This window comes from Pteronotus mesoamericanus, unplaced genomic scaffold (assembly GCF_021234165.1).
Source record: "Pteronotus mesoamericanus isolate MK-2021 breed Mesoamerican mustached bat unplaced genomic scaffold, CSHL_Meso_final contig_25, whole genome shotgun sequence".
NCBI lineage: Eukaryota > Metazoa > Chordata > Mammalia > Chiroptera > Mormoopidae > Pteronotus > Pteronotus mesoamericanus.
The window spans coordinates 7907691-7933904 of NW_026555105.1; the positions used below are offsets into that span (position 1 = coordinate 7907691).

Here is a 26214-nt window from a genome sequence, read left to right on the forward strand (position 1 = left end):
CTCAGAATATGTTAAGCTTCCAAATATACTGCTCACAGGCTTCGGGCGATATTTGTGTACCGCCCACTTTGACATAAGGTGCATCACTATTCAGTTCTGCAGCTAAAAATATTGCACCATCATTAACACAAAAAGGGCCTCAGAATCTAACCTTCCAAAGAATTCAGCTCCTCAGCTCAAATTAACAGAAACACTGGGCACATGTCACCTCCTGCCAAGGTCACAGATGAGCTGTGCTGGCCTGACTCACCACGGTGCCTGAGGAGGCTCACAGAGAGACCCTTCCCCCACACAGCCACTGTCCCTCCCCCGAGGGCCCTTGGATGGGGGCTGTGCAGCGCAGGGACAGTAACAATGGGTGCACTCAATATTCTGAGGTAAAAATAAAAGGCTTACTCAAATATAAATTAACTCCATTAAATTACTACTTCCTTTTTGTTACTACGTCATATATTACGACTTCAGGGGGTGTGAGATGGACAATGTATTCTGGTAATTTTAATTTAATACCCATCTACCACAAATACTTTCTTCAAGGAAGGCTAATCATCTTCATTAAATTTTTTCCTTTTTCCTGTAGACTTTTTCTCCCCCAGGTCCTAAAATGGAGAGTCAGGAGGCACTACATTTTCTTTAACCTTGCAAGCTCGCTCTTCTAACTTACTTCCTAAACTCTGCCTTTAATCAAATCTTCAATAATATGTTTTTGTAAAATACTTTAAAAATCACTCAGACATAAACAAAACAGGGAAAAGAAAAACCCTTTTGTCCCCTACCTTACCCCAAACTACTCTAACTACCGCTGACTCACAACTGACAAAAACACTCAAACTTCTTTAACACACTCAAACAACAAAAACCCAGCATATTTTAGGTGGCACTTAGCCGTTACAAGAAATTTTATTAACAGACTCTTTAACAATCACGAACCTATACAGCCACGTCCAGTATTTTCAAGGAGAGCAGCCTCCTCTGACGAAACACTCACGGGCAGTTGTGGGACCTCCTAGAAGAGGACAGTGGCATGTGCAACGGCGGGCCTGACAGGCAGTTCAAGCAGTAAAATGGAATGACAGAGATGAAACAGACTCCCCGCCTACTGCATTTAGTGAAGGACCACACGCCCTCGTCAGGGACTCTGATGGGACCGACGCAGAGGCCATCTTTGTCCAGACCATTCAGAGCTCCAAGGCGCTGACTCGTTTCGATGACCTGCCCCTTCAGGAGACGTGCCAGGCAGAGGTGGCATGGTGGACGTTCTGCAGAGAAGCAGCAGGGGCCCGCAGGGGCCAGGGCTACCACATTGGTGACAGGGTCCCTGGTACCTGTGATGGCTCTTCTGGAATCCATATCTTAAACACAACACCTATCCGTAGGAAGAACTTCCGCAGAACTGCTCGAAGCTCAGGAATCAGGTCAAACTGCATAATTTCACACAAGTAGGGGTAGTACTTTGAAGCATGTGCTTTGAACTTGAGATGGGGGAGAAAGATAGAGAGAGATTTAGACATGGAGCTATTTTTTGGCAATAGTTTTTCAAAAGTATTCATCTCATCCTGGGACTTGTTGCAATATTGGCATTTTTTTCTTGCTATTTGGTATTAGAAAGTTGGTGCAAAAAATCTGCCAATTAAAACTTCCTTATATTTAACTCCAAACACAAATTATCGGGGGATAGCCTTGCTACCAAAGTCAACCTTAGTTTTAGTAAAGCAAGTTTCCAGGGCTAAGCCAGTGTTGGCCAATCCCAGCCCTCTTCCAACACAGCCATGCCGAACACCGAACACCGCCGTGGCTGTTCAACAGCAACAGGCCTGGTTTCCACGGCAGCCTTCCTCAGCCGCGGTTCTTTGAGAGAAAAAGCCCCAGCAACCCAAGACATCCGCTCTATAACGCACCAACTTCTCTCCAGTGCATCTGGAACGGTGCTGGTTATGTAGCCATCCTTGGAAGACTTAAGAAAATAGCTCCCTTGAACTCTGAGGAACAAGCCAACCGAAACCTATGTCCTAGTGGAGACAACAGAGTTAGTTTATACCTTTTCATCATTTATTTTGAGGGTTTTTGTTAGAAGTAACAGCAGGAGACTGGTCCAGGCCTCCCGGTGGCTTTCCGAGTTCACCGTGATGAAGTAGGCAAGAGCTTCACTGCACACGCTGGAAGAGTCAGAGAGGGGCACAGGGAGCAAAGGGTCAACACCCCGCATCCCCCTGGAGTGGAGAGCACTTGATTCTCACAATGCGCATTTACCGAGCACCTGCTCTGCCTGTACCATCTTGAGCAAATTGCTGAGCCTCAGTTTCCTCAGCTGTAAAATGGGGATAAATAATTGTACCAAACTCAAGGGGCTATTGTGAAGATTAAATGAACTAAGTATGTTAAATGTCAGCTGAGCTCTGACCTGCCACATAGCCATGCTCAATCAAAGTCTGAAAAGCACAGAGCTTATTATCCACAGTTAATTATATCCTATCTTTCTCTTCTCATATCATATACAACTGCTTACTATTTTATTATTTACTGGTTTTAAAAATATATTTATTTATTTATTTATTTATTTTTGGGGAGAGGGAAAGGGAGGGAGCAAGAGAAGGAGAGAAACATTGATGGGTTGCCTCCCGCAGGCCCCCACAGTGGACCTGGCCCCCAACCTGGGCTTGGCCAATGAGGAATAACTGCCGACCCTCCAGTTCCCTCCAGTTCGCAGGCCGGTGCTCAGTGCACTGAGCCACACCAGCCAGGGCCAACTGCTAACATTTTAAACATCTTATGCTACAAATTTCCCATTTATGTATCTCCTTTAGAGAAACTTACCACAACTATATAGGTAATTCTCTTTCAGGTTTCATTTACTGTGAAATGAGCTACTGGTGTCCCCTTTAATTCTTTTTTGTTTATGACTTGTTAGTCTTATATTCTCATTGTAAGACAGCTGAAAAGTGCATAAAAGTATAAAGGAGGAAAATACCCATAATTCCATTATCCTAAGGGACACACAACAATAGTTAGGCATATTTCCTTTCAGCTTTTTTGTCTATGATTAAAAAAAGAAAACACTGCCGAAAATCATACATATACATAGTTTTACAGGCTGTGTTTTTGTGGCAAAACTTACTGTTTTCCACATCAAGGAAAATTATTTTTTAAAACCCGAATTTTTTAAAATTATATTTTATTGATTATGCTATTACAGTTGTCCTGATTTGGCTCCCTTAGCCACACCCCACAATGTGAAAACCTTAATCTTTAATGGCTGCACAATAGTATTCTATCATAGGTTTTACTGTAAATTAATTTCAGTTAATCTGTTTTAAATTTTTTCTCTTTTTAAGAAAGTCAGCAATTAATATTATGTGTAGGAATCCTGGTTCCTATTTTTTAAGATAGTTCCTTAAATAAATTACGTAACAGTGGAATTACCGACTCAAAAGACACTGAACATTTCTAGGCTCCTGATACGTAGTGCCACCTGATTTCCGGAAAGACTCTGACAATACACTCCCCACCAGCAGTGCTGCAGAGTGAGTCTTATCACACAGGTGCACAGGAGCAGCAGTGAGTGTTACTGTTTCTAAATCTTAAAGGTGTAAATGGAGGCTCAGATGCAGCATCTTTCTCACAGCTGCCCAAGAAGCTGGGTGGCAAAAATCTACTTCTCTGTCTGGGGGTCTCTCAATGGCATCCCACTGTCTCCCCATAATCAAAGCAAATGCATCCTGGTATCCGTATGATCCTAATACGTTCCTCTTGGAAAGAAAAAAAAAGATGGGATGTTAGGACTGAGGGCTTGAAAGAGAACCTGGCAAGGCTTTCATTCCAGGCCTGTTGACTCTGAGTTCAGAGCACTTTTCACTGCTCATGTTTCTGTACCCTAAGAAATTTATAAATTAAAGAAACAAGGCCCTGCCAGCTTCAGGACATTAAGAAACATGAAATGGAGAAGTCACCAAAAAGGACCTGGCCAGGTAGCTCAGTTGGTTAGAGCATCATCATGATGCGCCAAGGTTGTAAGGGTTTGATCCCCAGTTGGGGCACATACAAGCAGCATCCAATGGGTGCATAAATAAAATAAGTGGAACAACAAATTTCTGTTTCTCTCTCTCTCTCCCCGCCAACCAAAAAAATAAAATTATGTCATATTTTAATGAATTAAGCATTGAGATGTATTTTATTAAATTTTGTAATTAAATCAGTAAAAAATTTTAAAAAATAGGAAAAAAGAAAAGTCACCGAAGAGAAGGAAAAAACACAAAGGAAAACAGTTTAAGAGGACATCAGAGTGTAGGTACTTCACTCCTACATTTTTCAATTCACAGTACTGTTGTGATGTATTACAGATAAGAAATTTAATTGGCAACCAATTTTCTTACTTTAAAAGTCGCTGCTGTATTTCTTCCCAGGAATCCCTGCGGTTCTCATCAACATACATTCGAAACAGGATCCTCAGACAACAGGCCAGGCTGCTGGTTTCTTGTTTTAGAAGATTGGGTTTAGACTTGCCCTTAAAACCTGGAGATTAGAGAGTCACTGAAATGATGTACATTTCTAGGTTAATGCTGAAAAATCATCTGGGAACCTAATCTAGTTACTTTAAAAAAAAATAAACAGCTCACATTCTTAATACAGCTCAACTGCGATACCAGGCAAAGGCAGCCAGACGGCTCACCCTCAGCGTAAGACGCACCCCATCCTCACTGCCCCAACTCTTCTCCCCGTACCCTCTGCTCAATGGCTGGTGAAGCCATTTGCTTCAGCTTGTCAAGTGTAATAGTTCTTAAGACTTCTAGCTTGTTGTGAGATTTTTTTTCCCCTCCACAAAGGACACAAAAGAACACACATTTTCTTAAACAAAGCAGTACCAAGCAAACACAGAGATGTGTAAACCAGTCATAGGCTGTCACAGGCAAGACCTTATTATAGCCCAAGGCATAAAATATCTACATATTTTAAAGTCACAGAGAAAAATGAGATTTAAAAACTGTAGGTTAAAATAGGCATTTGGGGATAAAATTAAAGTAATTGTAACAATACAGAAAATACATATCACTTTTGTGTAAAGCTCAAAAAACTAGCCTCCCTCCATCACCCTGGCCAGGATTTGTATATATATTTTTGGAGGTGGGGAAGAGAGAAAATGCCTAAAAGCTTCAGAAAAATGTATGGATGCTTTCTGTTTCTCCTAAACTACCACACTTATTGTATCATCACCTCTAACTACATAACTTGAATGTAAAATTTTTTGACTTCATATGTCAATTCATTTCTCTAACTTAAAATTTGTTTTTCCATCAAAAACTTACTGAGAATCGGGAGTGCCAGGCAATGTTCCTGGCAGTGGGATAAAAGCTACCTCGCATTTCCTTTCTTCTTCCCCCACGTGTGAAAACAGTGGGTAAGTTATTCCAGCTACACTTAAACAGTATCAGCACTCTCCCAAAGGCTTTCGGGCTTCAGGACGATGACCTCTGTGGCCCCGTCTGTTCTGCAGCGTTCTTACCTGCTCGCCACAGGACAGTCCGCTGCTCGTAGTTGGAATTGAAGGCTTTCGAGAATGAATGGGACTCCTGCAAGCAGTCCAACAGCTTGAAGAGGTGCTGGGAAGACATGCACTTATACATGCCCCGATCCTCCGTCTCTATGTGGATGTCTGCATCCAGCGTGTCTTGCTAGAGGGGGGAGGATAGAGAGCTAAGTAAAGAAGATGGATGGATTTTGGACATTGCAGTTACAACTCTCCAAAAAGTCACCCCATGTGTAAAATAGACCTCATTTCTCAGCACTCTGAATTATTTTCCATTTAGACTCTGCTCTTTGGCTGGTGAGAGAATACACTGAGCTCTTGCATGATGCTGGACTTTGCTGGACGAAGTTTCAGTTTTGTCAGTACTGCCTTCACGGGATGGAAAGAAGTGTGTATTTCTCCGATTATTTCACTACGAAACTGCATTGTCCTCTTTATTTTATAAAGAAATGGGAAAATGACAAAATCAAACAGTAATATTATGATAGAAGGTTTAGGTCTCGAAACACACTCACTGAAAGATAGAAATTATTAAGCAAACCCCAACTGGAATCTTGAGCTTCATCAGGTGGCCGATGAATTTAAGTTCAACAACAGTGTTTTCAAATGTGAAGGAAAAAAAACTCATAAGGACATGCATGAAATGCTGAAATTTTTTAATGGTACATGTTGCCTAAAATGCGAGACCTAAATCAGGGATTTTACACTTCTTGAGCCCTCTAGGAATGGGGCCCACCCTCCTCATGAGCCAGACTTACAAAAGGACAAAAAGAGCAGAGTTTGCAATACTCTCCAAATTGATCTATAGCGTCAACATAGTCCTTATCAAAATCCCAGCTGACTTCTTTGCAGAAATTGACAAGCTGATCTTAAAATTCGTATGTAAATTTAAGTGACAAAGAGAAGCCAAATATCTTGAGAAAAAAAAAAGGAGCACTTGAGATCTTGTTTCCTAGTAATATCATCAGTTTTGCTCAAATAAACTCTTATAAAAAATTTTTTTAAAAAGGTCCATGAGGCTGGAAGACTCGTATTTCCCAAATTCAAAAATTAATAAAAAGCTGCAGTAATCAGGACAAGTGTGATAAACTGGCATAAAGACAGACATACAGATCCATGAAACAGAACTGAGAGTACAGAAATAACATTGGTGCCAGAATAATTCATTGGGGAAAAACAGTATAACAAATGGTGCTGGGACAACTGGATATCCACGCCAAAAAAATAGAGGTAAACCCCTAACTCCCCTTATATAGGAAAATGAACTCAAAAATGGGTCAAAGACCTAAATATAAGGTCTAAAATGGTACATCTCTTAAGAGAAAACACAGACGTAAACCTTTGTGACCTTGAATTAGGCAATGTTTTATCAGCTCTAACACTAAACGTATAAGTGCCTAAAGAAAAATAGTGTTGAACTTTTAATTAACAAATTAAAAACTTTTGTGCTTCAAAGGACACCATCAAGAAACTGAAAAGACACTGCACAGAACGGGAGAAAACAGTTGCAAACATATGTCTGATAAGGGCCCAGTATCCAGAATATATAAGAACTCTTACAATTCAGCAATTCAGCAATAAAAAGATAAATAACCCAATTTAAAAGTGGGCGAAGATTTGAACGAACATTTCTCCAGAGGTATAGAAATGGCCAAGAAGCACAGAAGATGCTCAATATCATCAGGCATCAGGAAAACAAAAAATCAAGACCACAATGACACCACTTCACACACCCACTGGCATGACTATAATAATTTTTTAAAAAGACAGTAACCACCATTAGTGAGGATGTGAAGAAACTGAAACCTCCACACTCTACTGATGGGAATGTAAAATAGTGCAGCTGCTTTGGAAACAGTCCATCAATTAACTTCTCAAAAGGGTAAACAGAGTTACCATACGATCTAGGAGTTCCTCTCCTAGATATATACTCAGTAGAATTAAGAACATACATCTACATGAAAACCCACATACAAATGTTCATAGCAGAATTATTCATAATAGTCAGACAATGCAAACAGCCCAAATGTCCACAAAATGATGAATGGATAAACTTAAAATGTGGTATAGCCATGCAATGGAATATTATTTAGTCATATATAAAAATAATGAAGTACTGACACAGGTTACAATATAGATGAAACTGGAAAATATTATACTAAGTTAAAGAAGCCAGACATCAAAGCTCACTTATTATATGATTCCATTAACATGAAATATCCAGATTAGGCAAATACTGCACAGACAGGCAGAAAGTAGATTTGATTTGTTGTTGTCAAGGGCTGTAGCCAGGAGGGAATGGGAAGTGACTGTTAATGGTTAGGGTGTTCCCTTTTGAAGTGCAAAAAGTACTCTGTAATTAGAAAGCTGTGATGTTTGCATAACTTTCTGAAAATACTAAAACCACTGAATTATACACTTAAAAATAAAAAAAAATTTAAAAAGCCTTTGGACTGGATCTAGCCCCCAGATGTGTTTTGTTCATCAGTAATTACAGCGCTTAAAAGGGTGATTTCCTATATGAAAAAGTCTTGATTCTGGTTCCTCTTGAAAACTGAAAGACTGTTCCGAATTGACATCCTCCTTCCCCAAAGCTGGGGGTGGCTCCAGTTCCGACTGGTCTGGAGCTCTGTCACAGTCCCACCCAGCCTGCCTTGCGCTCCCACAGGAACTGCTAGCTCGAGGCACCTAAATTTGTACCCCACGGTGTAAGGTTATCATCCATATTTTGGACACTTACCCTTTATTTCCAAGAATACCATGTATATAGATTATATATACAAAACAAAAAGTGAACTCCCTCAAGGAAAAACTAGTATTGTTATCCACACATATTTCCCTCTCAGTTATTGATAGTTAAATTATACACCAATTATGAGGAACAGTCCCCATGACTGATGACATTCAAGGAAAGGGGATGGCATCTGAACAGTGGTATGCTGGTAAGCTGGCTCTCTGGGGAATTAAAAAAAAAAGCAGACCTGATTTTTAGTGTTTGCTGATTTCTAGGGTATAAATACTCCCATCACGGCCAATTTCAAGCTACCAGCATGATGGGCAACACAGGGCTGGGAAGAGACGAGCAGGACAGACCAGCCGGCCCCAGCCCACGGCACCCCCGCCGCCTCCCCGCCACTGGGGCACCCTTCTCCAGGCCTGCTCTTCTTACCTGGGCAGCGACCATGTGCTCCGCATCTTCCTTTTTGCTCGTTGCAGGGTAGAACACGATGTTGTCAATGGTCTGTATCAATTCCAGCTGGACCACACACTTGATGAGGAGGCTGGCAAACAGTTTCTGATCTATATTAGATGATAAAGATTAACCCTAATAATGATTCAGCCAGTTTTGGATAAATATTCCCTGGACTACTAGGTGCAGGCATGGTTCTTGATGCTGTGGCCGAACAATGAATAAGCTGGACAAAAATGAGTAAGCTCCCATGGCAGAGAAAGACAACACATACAATATTTAAGTGTAGGATAGAGTATTTGAATGATGCAGACATAAGGTAGGGGTGGGATAAGGCAGGGATAGTCTCAGGGTGGGGTTGCAAGTTTAAACAATATGATTAGGAAAGGTCTCTTGAAATATTGATATTTGAGCAGAGGTCTGAAGGAGAGGAGTCACCTATGGAAACCCAGCACCCTCCAGGCACCCGATGGGCCACTGCTACAGAGAAGCTCGGGACTGCGCCCCCCACAGGCCATAGGCTCCTGCAGTGGCCAGACTCTCCAGACAGGTCTGAGTCTCAGTCTTGATGGGCAGGGCTCATTCAGTCCTTAGTTCTGGATCACCTCCTGTCTGCCTTGGAGGCAGGACTGCTTTGGATGCAGCAGGAAAACTTACACATCCTCTTCTACTCCTACGGGCTGGCCATCTTTGACGGATTAACAATTTTTTATGTAGAATTTTCTTTGTTCAAATTATTGGTGTGATTTCTGCCAACTGACTAGACTGTAACTAGTTTTGCATCTATCCTTTCTTTTCAACCCCTGGACTAAGGGGCAGCCCATGGCAGACACTTCATAGGTGTTGGCTGATTGCGCTGTAGTGATAGTAGAGATTTCTCATTCAACTTATTGTTACAGAATCAGAATATGAAAAACATTAAGTGAAGTGTTTAGTGATGGCAAACAAGGAAGATGGGTCATCGTCAAGTTTTTGAAAGTTGCTATGAAATTATATAAGATCCCCAAGCAGAATTCCCTTTAATCAAAGAAGAATACAGTGGACTTGCAATGTTCTAACTTACACCAATTCAGTTATGCCCTCTTGGACCAAAAATAAAAACAAGGAGAGAAAAGAATACAAGCTGTGTAAGAGATTCCGCACGCTGCTCCACTCACTGGGTTGAAGCCCAGAGGGGAGGATGAGACAGGAAACCGGGAGAGACAGACGCTGGTCCCTGGCGGGAGGGCAGGGGTCTCCAGTCCCAGGCGTCCCTCAGAGGACAGACGTTCTGCTGCACTGAGAGTGGTTCTGCGCTTGCTCCCTACACACTGGCCAGCCCTCTAACTAGAGCTGGCGAGGCAACAGAGCTCATGCACTCACGGATGCTGGCGGGAAACTGGATCCGTGACGCAACTGCAGTTACAGGGCAGTGCCAGTCTCCCGCATTGTGCCTTTTTAATGGACTTCAAGGGGGATTAGTTTTTATGCCTTCAGAAGATAATGAACACACATGGCTTTGTCTAATGTGCTGCTTCTGAAGTTAATGGCAATGTTAACGCCTGCAGCCTGGCATGTTGAGAAGAGCGAGGTTCTGTTACTAAGAAAAACGGTGGGCCCACAACTTTAAAAAGAGCAGACTCAGAACAGTTCTAATCTCTCAATCAGCCAAACTGAGCCTGAGTCACACCTCTCCTACGTACCATAGGTCATGCCATCAGTTTAAGCCCTAGGCCACTCAAATGTAAAATCGTACCACCTCAGAGGGCAGCATAAGGATGACAAGAGGTGTCACACACAAGAAATGCATTGTACAGTGCTTGGTTCATAGCAACTGGCAAACTTTTTTTTTTTTTTTTTTAAATCTTCACCGAAGGAGATTTTTTTTTCCCATTGCTTTTCAACAGATAGGAAGGGAGAGAAGGAAACATTGATATGAGAGAGAAACACTGACTGACTGCCTCCCAGGACTGGGATCTACATGTCCAGACTGCATCTGAATCGGGAATCATACATCCCCAGACCAGAGATTGAACCCACAACCTAGGTATGTGCCCCATGCCCTGACTGGGAATCAATCCTGCAACCTTTCAGTTGCAGGATAATGTTCCAACCAACTGAGCCATACCAGCCAGGGCTGTTAACCTAGTGTTTTTTTTTTTTGACAGATAACAGAAATACCATAAGCAACATTAAGACACAAGCTGATAAAAGTAATTTGAAACTAGTATCCAGGACAGGGATCTCTAAGACACAAAGAGCTCCCCCAGACCAGTTGAAGTTGACAGCAATCAAACTGAGAGACAGCCGACATACTCAGAATATCCAAATTAAAAAAGGGTAACAATCAATACAAATGGAGCAAAGATTATGAACAGATAGTTCTTAGAAAAAAAAATAGAACTGGTTTTTAAATACATCAAAAATGGCTTAGTGTCTCTCATTATTAGACAACTGCACATTAAAATGACCCCAAATATACCAAATTATCACCTAGGCATTCCCAAAGATCATGTAAACGGGTTTAACCTTGATGAGCAGCAACCTGAAATTATCTGTCAAAATGGCAAATGTACTTTTCATCTGTTGACTCAGCAATCCTATTACTAGGAATTTATTGTACAGATAAATTTACAAATTACACGTGTTAGGTGATCAGTGAAATATTGATTGTAACAGAAAAAAAGGCAGAATAATATAAATGTCCATTACTATGGACCTAATTAAGCAAATAACAGCACACCTATAGCCTGGAATAATATACAATAGTATAGAAGGATGTGAAAGGTCTTTCTCTGGGTATGGATTTTGAATGAGCTCTAAGATATATTAAGTGAAAAAAATAATGCACAGTATTCTACAATTGCATAAAAAGGCGAAAATAATTCATATTTTATACACACACACACACATATATATATTTGTGGGTATACGAATATATACTTCTTGCATATAAACTAATGTCTCTGGAAAGGGACGTAAGAAACTAGTGACACTGGCGGCCAGACAGGGAGGGAACGGGCAGACTCGGGCACGGTGTAGAAGAAAGGCTCATCATGTTTCCTCTTCTGTGCCTTCTGAATATTTGAACCATGGGTATTGCCTCTCTGAAGTCAATAAGAACAATAAAAAAAGTGGCCTTACTTGCATATGGTCTACCCTTCCAGCTCTCGTCGGTGGGGTTGGAGAGCTGGCTCTGGCCTCTCTCAGAGGCGTTTTTATCCATGCTGCTTAGAGACTGGAGGTCCAGATCCACATCCTAAAAATAAACCAGAGAGAAATACAACTTCGCTCCTCTTCATCTACAATTCAATACCCGGGCAGAGCAGTGCCTGTTTTAACACTAGGGCCCCACTTGAATTTGTGTGTTTTGCTCAGCTTGAAGTACAATTGCACTGCATGCTTAATGTGGCACTTCTCAGGGGATGCACAGGAGAGATTACAAACTTCAATTATTTCTTCCCTCCATTAACACTTCACATTTTCTTATTCCAATTTAGAGGACATTTCTTGACATGTGATTTAACAATGAGCATGACCAATTTTTAATGAGATCAAGTTAAAAAATAAACTAGTATGACAACTAGCTTTTCTTCTAAGTTGGCAACAGAAAGAGTTCAATAGCTATGTATGATGTCAAGGGGGTACTAGACTTACGGGGGGAGTCACTTTGTAGGTTATATAAATGTGCAACCGCTATGCTGTATACCTGAAACTAATACAATACTGTCAACTATAATTGAAAAAATTAAAAAATAACATAATAAGGGGAAAAAACAAACAAAAAAAATCCCACCAGAAAATGTTTAAGTAATGGGCTTTATGGTTAAGTTGTTATATCCCAAATGCCTTTTGAAATCTAATGCCCTTTTTGTTATTTGGGAATAGAAGTTAATATTACAAACACCCATGTAAACCAAAGTATTTTGAAGTGAGTCTTGAATTAGAACTTTATGTGGCTTCACACAAAACACAACTACTATTTCACTGGTAGAGAGGGAAGCACTCTTTATTTAGAAGGATAAATAAAGATAATTACACCTGAAGTGTTATTCATAACAGTGAGGCACCAGAAAGGAACTGTTCAACAAGGGGGATTTCACTAAATAAATTATAATAATGTGCAGCTACTGAAAAGGCTGTTCTTAGAGAATATAACTAGAAATGCTTTGTGGTTTTTATTGAGGTGACTTATTTTCTTAATATCGGGTTGGTCAAAAAGTTTTCCCATTAGATGGCTCTAGAAGTGTTTGTCTTTAACTTAATTGGAAAAAATTTTGTTAGATTGTATTGTGACAGTTGTCATATCAGGCTGCATTTAAAAAAACTTACCAAATTGATGAATTTTTGTGCAGCAATTTTATATTGAAGATGAAAATAAAATACACAACGTTTTTGGCATATTATGCTTTATTATTTCAAGGAAGGTAAAAACACAACTAAACTGCAAAACAAGATGTGTGCAGTGCATGGAGACGGTGCTGTGACTGATCGGAAATGTCAAAAGTGGTTTGTAAATTTTTGTGCTGGAGATTTCTCACTGGACAAAGCTCCGTGGTCGGACAGACCAGGTGAGGTTGACAGCAATCAAACTGAGAGACAGCCGACATACTCAGAATATCCGAATGAATAAAGTTGTTGGTGGAAATGAAAAACGTGTCCTTTATTTTACAGAAAAAACCACACGGACTTTTTGGCCAACCCATACTTTCCTGTACTTTCTAAAAAAATGTGCCAATAAACATATATGGTTTTTAGATCTTACAACCTTTTTTACTTAGTTTCCATCAGGAAAGCATAAAGTCTGTGGGCTGCTTACTTTTTTTTAAATATAAAATGAGGCCAGAGAAAAGAGAACCAACAGAAAAATCTTACCAAGTGTTTTTCTGATGAATCCTCCTCCATTCCTGCAGGCCTCCATGTCAGCAGACTTGAGAAAATGCAAGAAAAGGAAAATGATCACAGTGAAAGGCAGCCCAGAGCTTCAAGATACTCACTGAACATAGGAACAAATAATAATAACACTTACACATGTGGGATAGTTGTTTTGAAAATATCCATCATACAATTGCATGTTCTATCCCAGACATCAGGGCTGAATTTTTCTCCATTGGATATTACTAAGTTTTCTAAGCAGTTTGTACCTGATCGCGCCAGCTGCTCATTATCTGCGAGATAAAACAATATCTATCATTAAATTTTAACTGCAGTTTTGATTCCCACCAGATCTCTGATGCTTCATACTGTGAGGTGGAGACTAGGCCACTGGTGGGTTTGTAGGCTAATTAATGAAGCACTGCTACAGATGGTATTAAAATTTTTATGGTTCAAGTAGGCTATAAAGAGGAGAAATTATTTATCATAGCTCTACTGCTAGAGACCAGAAGAAGGTCAACACTTTGCTACCTCATTAACTGGCTTCTTGTATGAGAAATGGTAAAGGAAGATGGAAGGTATCTGAACAGTGTTTCTAAAAATTTAGTCACTCAAACTCTACTTTCTCAATTTTTGCCATATCGGTATCAACTGTTTTATCATTCAGTATTTTAAAACTGAGTCATTTTTTTGAAAAACTTATCTAAATTAATCCTCATCCTGATAAGCCAAAGCTATCTATGGCATCCACGTTTACTGTGCTACATGGGTATGTTTCCTAACACACACTAAAATAAACACCTAAGTCCTCAAACAAAAAATGTCCATTGATGAAGCTAATTGATGTTGATTCCCACAGTACATTGTTTAAAAAAAAAATCTTCACCTAAGGGTATGTTTTATTGACTTTAGAGAGAGGAATAGGGAGAAAGAGAGAGGGAGTGGGGAAGAGAGGGAGGGACAGACAGACAGACAATGATGTGAGAAAGAAACATCAATGGATTGCCTCCCTTACATGCTCCAACCAGGGACTGAACCCGCAACCTAAGTATGTGCCCTGACTGTGTATCAAACTTGCAACTTTTTGGTGTACGAGGACAACACTCCAACCAACTGAGCCACCCAGCCAGGGCCCATAGTACATTTTAAAAACAATTTACTATAGAAAATTTCAAGCATACAAAAGTTTGAAAGAACAGTATAAACTACATCCCACCTTCGAGAAATATTTTATAAACTGACTTCGTTGGGAGATTGTTTTTATGTTCTAATTACATTGTAAAAATATAAATTTTCATCAATTATTTTTTTCCTTTTTACTGAATTTATCAGGTGACAGTGGTTAACAAAATTATACAAGTTTCGGGTGCACAATTCCACAACACATCATCTGTACACTGTATTTTGTGTTCACCAACCTAAGTAATTTTCACCAAGTAAATGATATATTGTACTCCTTGGCATTATATCCATGCTAAAGTATATGGAAAAAACTAATCTCTCATGAAGGACTATGTCAAGATAAATGATGCCTAGAGACACAGAGTACCTTGTTTTACACACCACTGCAACTGTGCAAATATATCAGAAAGAAGAACTTCATTCAAAGCTTCATAAAACTGGGTAAATACATCACAAATAGCATAAAGTGCGTGATTGCAAGTTGTTGTCATCCACTCAGATTTCTGGAAAAACAGTAAAAAGATAATGTTTAAAAGCCACTCTCTCCCATACACCATTGGCAAACTGTTCTGGAAAGCAATTTGGCAGTATGTATCAAAAGTCATAAACATTCACATCCACGGATGCAGGAACACTACTTCCAGGAATGAACCCTAAGAAAATAATCAAAGATTTGTGGATGAAGGTCATGTTTACCACACTGGTATTTATATACTGTAAACACAGGTACAAACTAATGCCTAGCAATGTGGTAATTAAATTGAGTATATCATATGACAGAATATTAAACAGTTATTCAAAATATTACTTATAAAATGTTTCAATGAATTGGAGAAAATGAATATGAGGTTATACTAAATACCCATACATCAAAAATTTAAATATTAAAAATGAATGAATAGGTATCATCCAAAGAGGATAGACAAATGGCCAACATTCAGTTGACAAGGTACTTAACATCACTAATCATGAAGGGAATGCAAATCAAAACAACAGTGCGGCATCTCCTCATAGCTGTTAGGATGGCATTCATTAAAAAGACAAGAGATAAATGCTGGCAAGGGCGTGGAGAAAAGGGAATGCTTGTGCACTCGTAGTGGGACTGTAAACTGGTACAGCCACTATAGAACGGTATGGAAGGTCCTCAAAAAATTAAAAATAGAACTACCATATGATCCAATAAACTCTACTTCTGGGTGCATGTCTGAAAAAAACAAAAACACTACGTTGAAGAACTATCTACACCCTCATGTTTGTAGCATTATTATCAACAAAAGCCAAGACACAGAAACAAGCTAAGTGTCCATCATCAGGTGAACGGTGGCATATATGCACAATGGGATACTATTCAGCCACAACAAAGAAATAAATCCTGCCATTTGTAACCACATGAATGGACCTTGAGGGCATTATCTTAAGAAATAAGCCAGACAAAGACAAATACTGTATAGTCTCACCATTACATGGAATCTTTGAAAAAAATCCAAACAACCAAACTCATACAAAAAGAGATCAGAGTTGTGGTTACCAGAGGTGATGGGTGGGAGTGGAGGAATCAATAAAGGGGGTCAAAAGGTACGAACTTCCAGCTGGGAGAAAATAAGCACTGGGGATATAACATACAACGTGAGCGCTGTACGTAACAATGCTGTGTGACATATTTGAAAGCTGCTGAGAGAATGGATCCTAAAACCCATTAACAAGAAATCTTTTTCTTTTTTTGTATCCATATGAGATGACGGATCTTAACTAAACTGATTTTGGTAATCATTTCAAAATATATGTTAAATCAAGTCACTGTACTATACACCTTAAACTTATACAGTGCTGTGTGTAAATTATATCTCAATGAAGCTAAAAGATAGAAAATGATACTATACAATTACCAAAAGAAATACATAGAGAGATTTATATAATCGTGAGAAAAGGAAGGACTGCTAAGCATGATTCCAAAATAGTGGAAACCAAGATGGGAAAAACTGACAGATTTGGTTACTTAAAAGCGAAAATTTTCCAAAAAGGAAATGAGAAAACAAACTGGGCAAAATCATCTGAAATTTATGTGAGGATATGCTATCTTATTTTTATAATAAAGAACTCATAAATCAATAGGAAAAAGCTGAATAACCCAATAGATGGGCTAAGGATATTGAAAGGCAATTTACAGAGCAACACATACGATCAAGGAAATGGAGGAAAACATGCAACCTTCCTAGCAACTTAATTTTTGTAATGTGCTATTTTGGCCTATCAAATTAATGATTAAATAAATTAAACCATGAAGAGCTGGAGGGCATATGGGGAACCGGAAACTCCATGCACTTCTGGCAGAAATGTGAACTGCTACAAGGGTATTTGGAGGTCAACTTAGAAATGTGTATCAAAAGCCTCAGTAATGTGCAAGCCCAAAACCTGACAGGCCACTTCTAAATAAAACAAGTAGTAAGTAAAAGTACAGCTGCACTTAAACATTAAAAAGAAAGTTTATTTCAGTGCTGTCTGAAGACAGAAAAATTGAAGCAATTTTCCATGGACTATGGAAGGTCCATAGATAGGAATGTTTTGCAGTCCTTAAAAATGCCGTAGAAGAAAAGATATGGTTGTAGAGAAACATTCATTTAAGTTAAAAAGTAGTTTACAGTATGTGTTATGGGATTCCATTTTTACTTTTAAAAAAACGGTGTTTGATACACACATGCACATACACACACAGCGTATCTGAAGGGGTTAAAAGTGGTTACCCATGGAAGTTTAGAACTGTGGGTGTTTAAATTTTTTCAGTTTTTCTCTTTTCCACCTTGTTTTATAATGAATAAAAATTTTAATTACTTTAAAACAAGTTTAAAAAACTGTCTCTATACTATGACCTCAACCCTCTTTAATCCATGTTAAAGAGGGAGAGACATTTACCAAAACATTAACTCTAATTTCTAAATGGTAAAATGAGGAATTTCTGTATATTCCTAATATTCCATATTAAGCATATGCTCCTTTTATACCAGGGGAGGGAAGGAATGCTGTTCCTAAAAGAAGGTAAAAAAAATTACTCTCCCATCTTCAAATCTTGAGCTAGAATGCCCTCTCCCCACCCTCTTCCCCTAGGGGAGAAATAACAACTGGAAGGAAGCATCAAACATCCTTTAAAAAAAAAAGGCCCAATATTTGCTGATATCATCTGACTGTAACTTCATTAAAAACCTTGTTAGTATGTTTTGAAGGGACCAGAGTCACTCCAAATCAGTTACTGACTGTTCCGAAGTTGATGCGAACCAGGAGGTAAGCGGGCCGGTCAGGTGCCCTGCTGACCGGGCAGGTATGACGCCTGAGGGCCGAGGGGGCACAGTCCAGTGATTAATGTCCTCTCACTCCTCCCCGGGCAGGGGGGCTTTCTTACACTATTGCTAATGCTGGAAGAGTGCCAGGGAGGGTGTTTCCATTTTAAAAACACACGTTAGGAGGCTCAGTATTTAAGACTCCTGTGCAGATGAGGACACCACCGCCAGAGGCAGACAAGGGCCCGAGAGGCTCGCCTCCCACCTCATCCAGGGCAGGGCCTTAGTCGTCACCTACCTCCGACTGTTGCTCTGGCAGCTTCATGTTGTCAAAAATTCTGAACACGATTCTGAACAGGTCCTGCCACCAGTGCTTTTCAAAGGTGTGGCCATAGCTCTTCATGATCTCGAACATGACTGTGAGGCCTCTGGAGAAAACAAAGCCAGACGCCGAAGAGGGCATGGGGGGCGGTGAAGAGAGCAGCGGAGAAGAGAGTGGGGGCACAGGGGGTCAGGAGAGCAGGAGACTGAGGTTCATTCAGCGGCCGGAGGGGCGCCGCCCTGGGGCACGCTTACCTTGTCCGCACATCTAGCTTGCACCTATTGATGATGCAGGAGAGCTCAAACAGGATGGGGAACCAGCCTCGGACCCAGACTCTGTCACCAGGAGCCACATTCATGTCGTCACTTGTGTATTCTTGTAGCACCTACAATGACAGTCACCTCAGATGCGGACTGTGTAAACAAAAGGAAGGAGCTGAAAGGGAACTACACAGACCGGAAGGCCTCACACGTCCTCTGCTAAAAACATCTGGTCAGCAAGAGATGATTCAATATCTTTGGTCTTTCTACAATGCTACTACAGTACTTAAAATGCTACTTAAAATGACAGCAGCAGCAGCAGCAGCAGCTACTATTACTGAGCACTTGCTATGGGTGAGGAACTGTGAAGGTGCTCTACATGGATTAACAATTCTCACAATGAGCCCTGGCTGGTGTGGTTCAGTGGATTGAGTACCAGCCTGAGAACCAGAGGGTCGCCGGTTTGATTCTCAGTCAGGACACATGCTTGGGTTCTGGGCCAGGTCTCCACTAGGGGGCGCTCGAAAGGCCACCACACACGAATGGTTCGCTCCCTCTTTCTCCCTTCCTTTCCCTCAAAAATAAATAAATAAAATCTTAAAAAAAAAAAAATTCTTACAATGATTCCAAGAGGCTGGAAGAAATAATGGTCCCGTTTTACAGATGAGTCAAGGGAAGCACTAAGAGGTTAGGGAAGCTGTCCGAGGCCATGCATCTAAGAGCTGGCAGTCTTTCCACAGTCTGGATGTAAAGCCCTATCTCCAGTATTTCGAGCCCTCTGCTCTGTAACCACTCTTAAAGTGGTACTGTCTGTTGTAATGGAATTTCTTTATCAACTCCGGTTATCTAACATTAGGCAACTTCTCTCGGTGCTTCAGTTAACTCCCCTGCACAAAGGGGACATAATTTAATTACTCATCTCACAGGTCTGCTGTGGGGATTACATAAATCAGCACACAGACAAGACCAAGAATGGTGCCCAATGTGCAGGAGGAGCTCAGCCACAGTGGCTCTCAACTCCAGCACATCTCAACGAGCTGTTGTGGGGACCAAACACGTTGTCGTGGGCATTGAGACTTCTGCAGAGAAAGCTTAGGAAGAGACCTGTGTAGGCCACTGTAGTTTGGTTGTGCTTGTGTCCACCCAAATTTACAGTCTTGAGGCTGTCATTTAAACTGAGCAGGCCTCTTTAGATAGGGCACACATAACAGAAAACCCCCAAACATTTCCAGGAGAAAGCAAAAGGTGCTTTTCCATTGAGGTTTCTCAGCCGTGTCACATGGCATAATGCCATTTCCTACAAGGGAGGTTTGTTTTCTTTCAAATAGAAAGGTCTAGTGTCTTTTGCTTTGCCAAAATTCAAAGCTAAAACGCTATTATCTTCTACAAAACAATTAGTAGGATACAGTATAAAAGTTCAGCTGACTGAAATAATGTCCTACGTACAAAGTACAGAAAAGGTGTAACACCCACTGCAGCAGCATTCCGAAATTAACACCCAGTTTAGGGCGAACACGCATTTCTAGGGGAGCAGTTGGAACGTGCTTCGTCAGCAGTCAGGGCTTTGGCCCCACGACTGCCTTCCCTCTCGTCCATGTGAGCGAGGAAAGGAGAGACGTACCCGAGGCCTCTCAGAGACGTATTTCGCGCAGAAGCGGATGAGCCGGATGGCTTCCATGCTGGTGTCCGGGAAAGCGGCGTTGCAGGCGAACTCCGACAAGCACTTCACAGCGTCCTGAAAGGAATCGATGGCTGCAGGGAAATGGTGCTGGAAAATAGTTGCTGGGGAGACAAAGGAACATATTTTAAAAAAAAGTAAGACCAGGATTCAGAAATGGGGATTAGACATGTACACACAACCCAGAGAGGATTTCTTTTGTGAAAATCTAAGCAAAGCAAATAAGTATTTCTGAAAGACAGTGCATCTTAGTAAATTATTCAGGAATAAGTGCATTGAGTACAGTTTGGGCTAAACTGGCCCCAGAGCTCAAGGAACAATATGAAGACCCAAATAGCCATCTATTCAACACTGAGTGCCAACTGTGTGGAAAGCATGGTTATGGGACCGGGGGACACGGGAGATGATGAATCAAACTTCCAGTCCTCACAATGCCCGTGCTCCGACGGGCCAAAGAGACAATCATCTCAGTTAATACACACATAATCTCAGGTGGGGTGAGTCCTGGCTAGGCAGCAGAAGGTGAGAGGGCCTGTTCAGGCTGGCGGTCAGGGAAGGCCTTTTCAGAGGTCCTGAGAAGTGTCCCTGAGGAAGTGAGAGAGGGCGGGCCACAAGAAAACTAAGTTGCACCCGGGTGCCCAGGCGTCCACTTAAGCCGCTTTAGCGTGGAGCTGGAGGAACTACATAGGACACAAACACTGGTCTGTGTGTGAAGCTGGCCCACAGGGTGTACCTGATGGACACTGAGCCCTGAGCAAGGCGCTGGCCCCGTTCTGTGATCCTGAGCACATCCCGTAGTTCTCTGGTTGTTTCCTTCCTAACACCACACCCCGTACTACCATGCTGGGAGGAATTTTGTGAAGACAGAGGAGGTCAATGAGCTAATGGTGAAAAGCAATTTAGAAAGCTAAGGTTTTCTAAACCCTACAAATACCACCTGAGAGAAATATATGAGTGGCAAGAAGTTTACGAAGTTCAGAGACCTCAAAAAAGATGAAAGCTGACCCAATGCCTTACAATTTCCACAAAGGCCAAGACCAGTAAACACTCTGTTACATGATCACAGGCAGGACCAGAAACTTCTGGTCAATCCAGAGCAGAGGGTCCCGGCACCAGCTCTGGGCTGGACTGCCTGGCCTGAGCCTGCTCCACCCCTTCCCAGCTGTGTGGCCTCAGGCATGGCGTTCTCCTTTATGTTTTGGTGCCTCAGGATCCTCTTCAGGAAAACAATGGTATAGTCACTTTTTGTTACTTGTGGCAGTTACTTTCTCTAAAGTAGCTGGGAACACTGAATTAGCAAATACTGAACAACTGCTCCTAGGGGAGATACAGGGTTAGGTTCCTGTGAGCCTCTGATCATAACATTTTCATCAACTGATCAATACATAACCTTGCTTTATGTCTGTTTCTGTTTAAGGACACCTTATTTAATATATATTATTGATTAATTAACAATGAACTTATAGCCAACAAAAGCACTACAACTCACGCCCCAATGAAGTTCATCTAAAACATCAATTTTCTCCACAAGGTACAATACAGCCTTCCTGTGCTTAGCGACACTGGACAGCACTTTGGCACTATGCTTCAGAGCCATTTATTTATTTTTTAAATTTTTATTTATTGAATTTTTCTTCTTTCTTTTTTTTTAAGAGAGAGAGAAACACTGACCTGCTGTTCCACTCACTTATGCATTCTTTGGCTGATTCTTTTATGTGCCCTGACTGGGGAACAAAACCGCCACCTTGGCATATTGGTACAATGCTCTCATCAACTGAGCTATGTGGCTAGGGCTTCAGGGTCATTTTAAATGGCAAAGTCACCAACAATAAGACAAAAATGTAAAAAACATGGCAGTAAATAACCACGAAAAGGACATTTGTTTATTTTCAGTAAAGGAGCTGAAACAAAAAGGCAGAGCACTGCCTTGTTCAACCAGCTGGGAACACGCACCTTGGGTGATTCAAGTATTTTGCTATTCTGTGCATGTCCACAAATGACCACAAGAGTGCCGGGAACATTGGTTTTGGGGTTACGTGTACATTTTACCAATAGGTGAATTCACAAAAACAGAATCCGCGAATAATGAGGGCTGACAGCGTTTCCTTCATAGGGTTGCTCTGCACTTGTCTAAGCACGCGTCTAGAACTCAGAACATCACGTGGCACATCATTATATCACAGTATAGCTAAACCAAGGAAGCCCTTTTCTGGGGAGTAAAATAGGCAGGAAATAAATGGTCACTATTCTAGACTTGCGGGTGGGATGTTAGGAGGGAACAGTCACTTACTGACGATGTGGCCTGTGGTCTGGAAGGCCAGCTCCACGATGTTCCCATCGTGGTCTGAGGCTGCCTGGTGGAACACGGCAAAGATGTTCTTCCAACCTGAGCGGATGTTGGCTGCCTGGGAGTTAACCATCTGGGCGATGCAGCGGATCACCATGTCCCGGATAGTTGGTGACCTGAGGAGGAATGGGCAGACATGTCATCTATACTTTGGACAGTGCGAAGACATATAAACACAGCTCATCATGTAGAAGCAGCACTTCAAAAAATTTCTCTGAAGAACACAATCTATATTCATTTGAAAAAAATTAGAGACATAATCTGACCAAAGCTTGGTCATGAATGTATCCTTTGGATTGATTTATGACCAAAAGGGGGAACGGTGGACAACAAAAAAACCTCATTGGAAAGTAACCTCACAGGGTGACTGACCATAAATTCCTAGCTGGGTAGGTCATGGTAAGTAGTCATGTCCCCGGCAAGACCTGTCTATTATTTCTGTGCATCTAGGTTAACACACCTTTGAAATAAAAGACCACATGATCTTGTTAACTATCCTGTAATCCAATCCCTGCCTTGCTTTTTTCCACTTCCATGTAATGTTCCTTATGCTTCTTTCTTAATTTCACATGCATACAAGAAGCTACAAAACTATTATTCTCCAGAGCATCTGAGACTTGCTCCCTGGCATATGTGGGCAGTTTGCCTCAAATAAACTTCTCATACAACCTTAAAAAACATGAAAGACAACAATAAAAAAATAAGATAATCCCTGTGGCAGGCAGGCAGCGGCCTATCCAGCAGCCACCCTCCCACCTCTCTGATAACAGGACTCTGCTTTCAGCCGGGCAGCAACAGGCCCACCGTCAGGGAATGGACCATTAATGGTCTAAGACAACATGGCGATCTTGCCACATGTGCCAGGTCTTTGATATCCTAGCCTCCTTACAGCTAGGGGACCTATGTGATGTGCTCTGACTAATTGGATGTCACAGGAAATCTGTAAGAAGTTTCTGGGAAGGTTTAACTTTTGTCTTAAAAGGAACAGACAGCCATGGGAGGCTCAGCCCCCTTTCCTCTTATTTTTGCTCTGAACATCACATGATGGCTGGAGCCAGTTTCAGTCCAACAATCACAAAACAACAGGCTCGAGGATGAGTAGCGACCCTGTGGATGGCCAAACATAGAAATGGAAAGAACCTAAGCCCTTGATGAGAATCTGGCCTATGAAACCAAAGATGGGACTGCCTGCCTCTGACTTATTAAATAAACAATACATGGCCTTATGGTTTAAGCCATTGTTGCTTGGCTCTTCTGGCTTAAAACACTTACACTAATACACTCTGCTATTATTACACTAATAATTCTGCTGCCCAGAGATAACCATTCCTAAATTCTTAGTGCATCTCCTCTTAGATTTTTGGGCAGGGATATATATGTATGGCAAAAACATATACATGGATGGAAGTACGCACACACACACATTTTGGCAGGGCGGGGGGGGGGCGGCGGTTGGCAAGCAAGGAAAGGTTTATTGATCTAGAAGGCCCAATTCCAGAAGATGAGAGAATTAACTCTCAAACCCATCTTCAGAGAGTCTGGAAATCAGGTGTTAGATACAGAATTTTAAATTTAATTATTAAAAAACAAAAATGGAGATAGAAAAAATGGCCCATTTTCTGAAGCAACTTCAAGATTCAACACGGTGTTGCCTAGATATTTGTAACAGACTACCATATATGTCTTGCAGCCTAGTGAGACATCTACAATTCTACGGTGCACTCTATCATCACAGAGAGCAAGAGGCAGGGCTACACAAACCTATGACTGTGAGAGTTATCCCTGTGGCTGCTGGACTGCAGACCTGACCTGGCTTGCACACTGCATCTGGCTTAGGACAACATTCATGTTTGCCTGCTGGACCCGTGCTAACGGGTAACAGGTCATTTCGAGAAGGTAAGGAGAAAGTCAAAACAGTTAAAAATTAGCTAAAAATCCACAAAGTAAATATGCCAGCTGCAGATAAAGGAGGACTGATACATACCCAGGTGGCTTTGATAATACAACTAAATTCATGGCTATTTCCCCATAGGGAAAAAGGCAGCTTACTGGCAAGAACTAAAAGTATTTATTAAAATGGTTTTTGTCCTATTGTTAACAGTAATATATGAGGATGTTAATAAACATTTTGGAAGATGTGAAAAAATATAATGAAAGAAAAAAATTCCTTAATATGATGGTACAGTATTTTACATGGAGAAATATATACCACTATCTTTACTATACTTTTTGTCCAAGTCTAGAATCTGCCCTTTTCACTAAACTATTAAGCATCTCCCATATTAAAAACTTCGTGAATATTTTTAACCGATGCATAATATTCCATGTTGTGGCTGTACCCATAGTGATTTTAACTTCTCTATGGGGGCTTCATTTTGGTTCTCTGAAAGTAAGTGAATAGGAGAGGAATAGAGACACCAAGAGAAAGAGAAGTATACCAAGGAGACTTGTGCATATTTAGGTGGTTTCTGGTTTTAAGTCCTCATCCAAGGACATTTTTTTCATTGCTTTTAGAGAGAGAGAAGGGGAGAGAGGAAGGGAGAAAGAGAAACACTGATGCAAGAGAAGCATCAATGGGCTGCCTCCCGTATGCACCCAGACCGGGGACCAAACCCGCAACCTAGGCGTATGCCCTGATTGGGAATTGAACCACAGAACTTTTGGATATGGGATGGCCCTCTAAACAAACTGAGCCACACTGGCCAGGGCTGGTTTCTGGGTTGTTGTTGTTTTTTTTAACTATTTTGTGAGGTTCACAACATTGTGTTGTATTTCAAATTAACTCCTTAGGAGATAGTTACAGAATTACTGAGTCAAGAGGCACAAAAATATTAAGATTCTTGACTTATGTATATTGTTGCCAAAATACTTTTGAAAATGTTACAGGGAGTTACAGTTCCACAAACAGGGTCTGAGAAGGGCTGGCAATGTGTGATTCTAAACTTATTCTGTCCCTTTTTTAAATGCTGGGTGGGCACCCGCAGGACAGGCAGGGAAGGCCTGGAGCCAGGAGATGAGAGGCTCTGGGGCTGCCGGAACCACCGGCCCAGCGCGCAGGCCGGAGCCACGTGCTCTGCCATGGAAGGCCTCAGGCTCCAAAGGCACCCGCGAAAGTGCACCTGGCGGCAGGAGGGAGTGTTTTTGCGCAAATGCGAAAATCAGGGGTGATGCCAGGCTCGAGAGGGCTTCATTTTGGTTCTCTTTAAAGTAAGCGAACAGGAGAGGAATAGAGACACCAAGAGAAAGAAGTATACCAAGTAGACTTTTTTGCCTTTTTTTTGCTACCTCAAATGGCTCTCATAGGATTAAAAACTTCAAACCCATGAGCTTTCATTTTCTTTCTAAAAACAATGATCCAAGCAGATTTGAAGTACACTTTTTAGGGGTGGGGCAGACATGAAGGGTTATGCCCAAAAACCACCCTTGAGATTTCTTCCTTTTATCCTCACCCCGCTCCCTCCCAAAACCCAGGTAATTCATTAACACATGCTTTACGTTTTCCTTTCACAATAAATGACCGAATCCAATCTCACAGCACCTGACCACCACCTCCTCCCTGGTCCAAACTTGGACCACAAAGGCCACCTA

The 26214-nt window shown here is 41.2% G+C and overlaps 1 protein-coding gene across 1 annotated transcript in view; it reads right to left on the reverse strand.

Annotated features, from left to right (window-relative positions):
- Positions 1-442: 442 nt before the first annotated feature.
- Positions 443-26214, reverse strand: part of ARFGEF2 (ADP ribosylation factor guanine nucleotide exchange factor 2) — an 83579-nt gene continuing 57807 nt past the window's right edge. Inside the window, exons 27-39 of the mRNA XM_054573627.1 lie at positions 22570-22742; positions 20223-20383; positions 18596-18726; positions 18318-18447; positions 15115-15250; positions 13720-13858; positions 13566-13620; positions 11835-11949; positions 8691-8821; positions 5498-5666; positions 4371-4509; positions 2039-2156; positions 443-1472 (exon numbers count right to left, since the gene is read on the reverse strand). Of these exons, the coding sequence (XP_054429602.1) occupies positions 1296-1472; positions 2039-2156; positions 4371-4509; positions 5498-5666; positions 8691-8821; positions 11835-11949; positions 13566-13620; positions 13720-13858; positions 15115-15250; positions 18318-18447; positions 18596-18726; positions 20223-20383; positions 22570-22742 (1774 nt within the window). The 3' untranslated portion in view covers positions 443-1295. The remainder of the gene's footprint in view (positions 1473-2038; positions 2157-4370; positions 4510-5497; positions 5667-8690; positions 8822-11834; positions 11950-13565; positions 13621-13719; positions 13859-15114; positions 15251-18317; positions 18448-18595; positions 18727-20222; positions 20384-22569; positions 22743-26214) is intronic.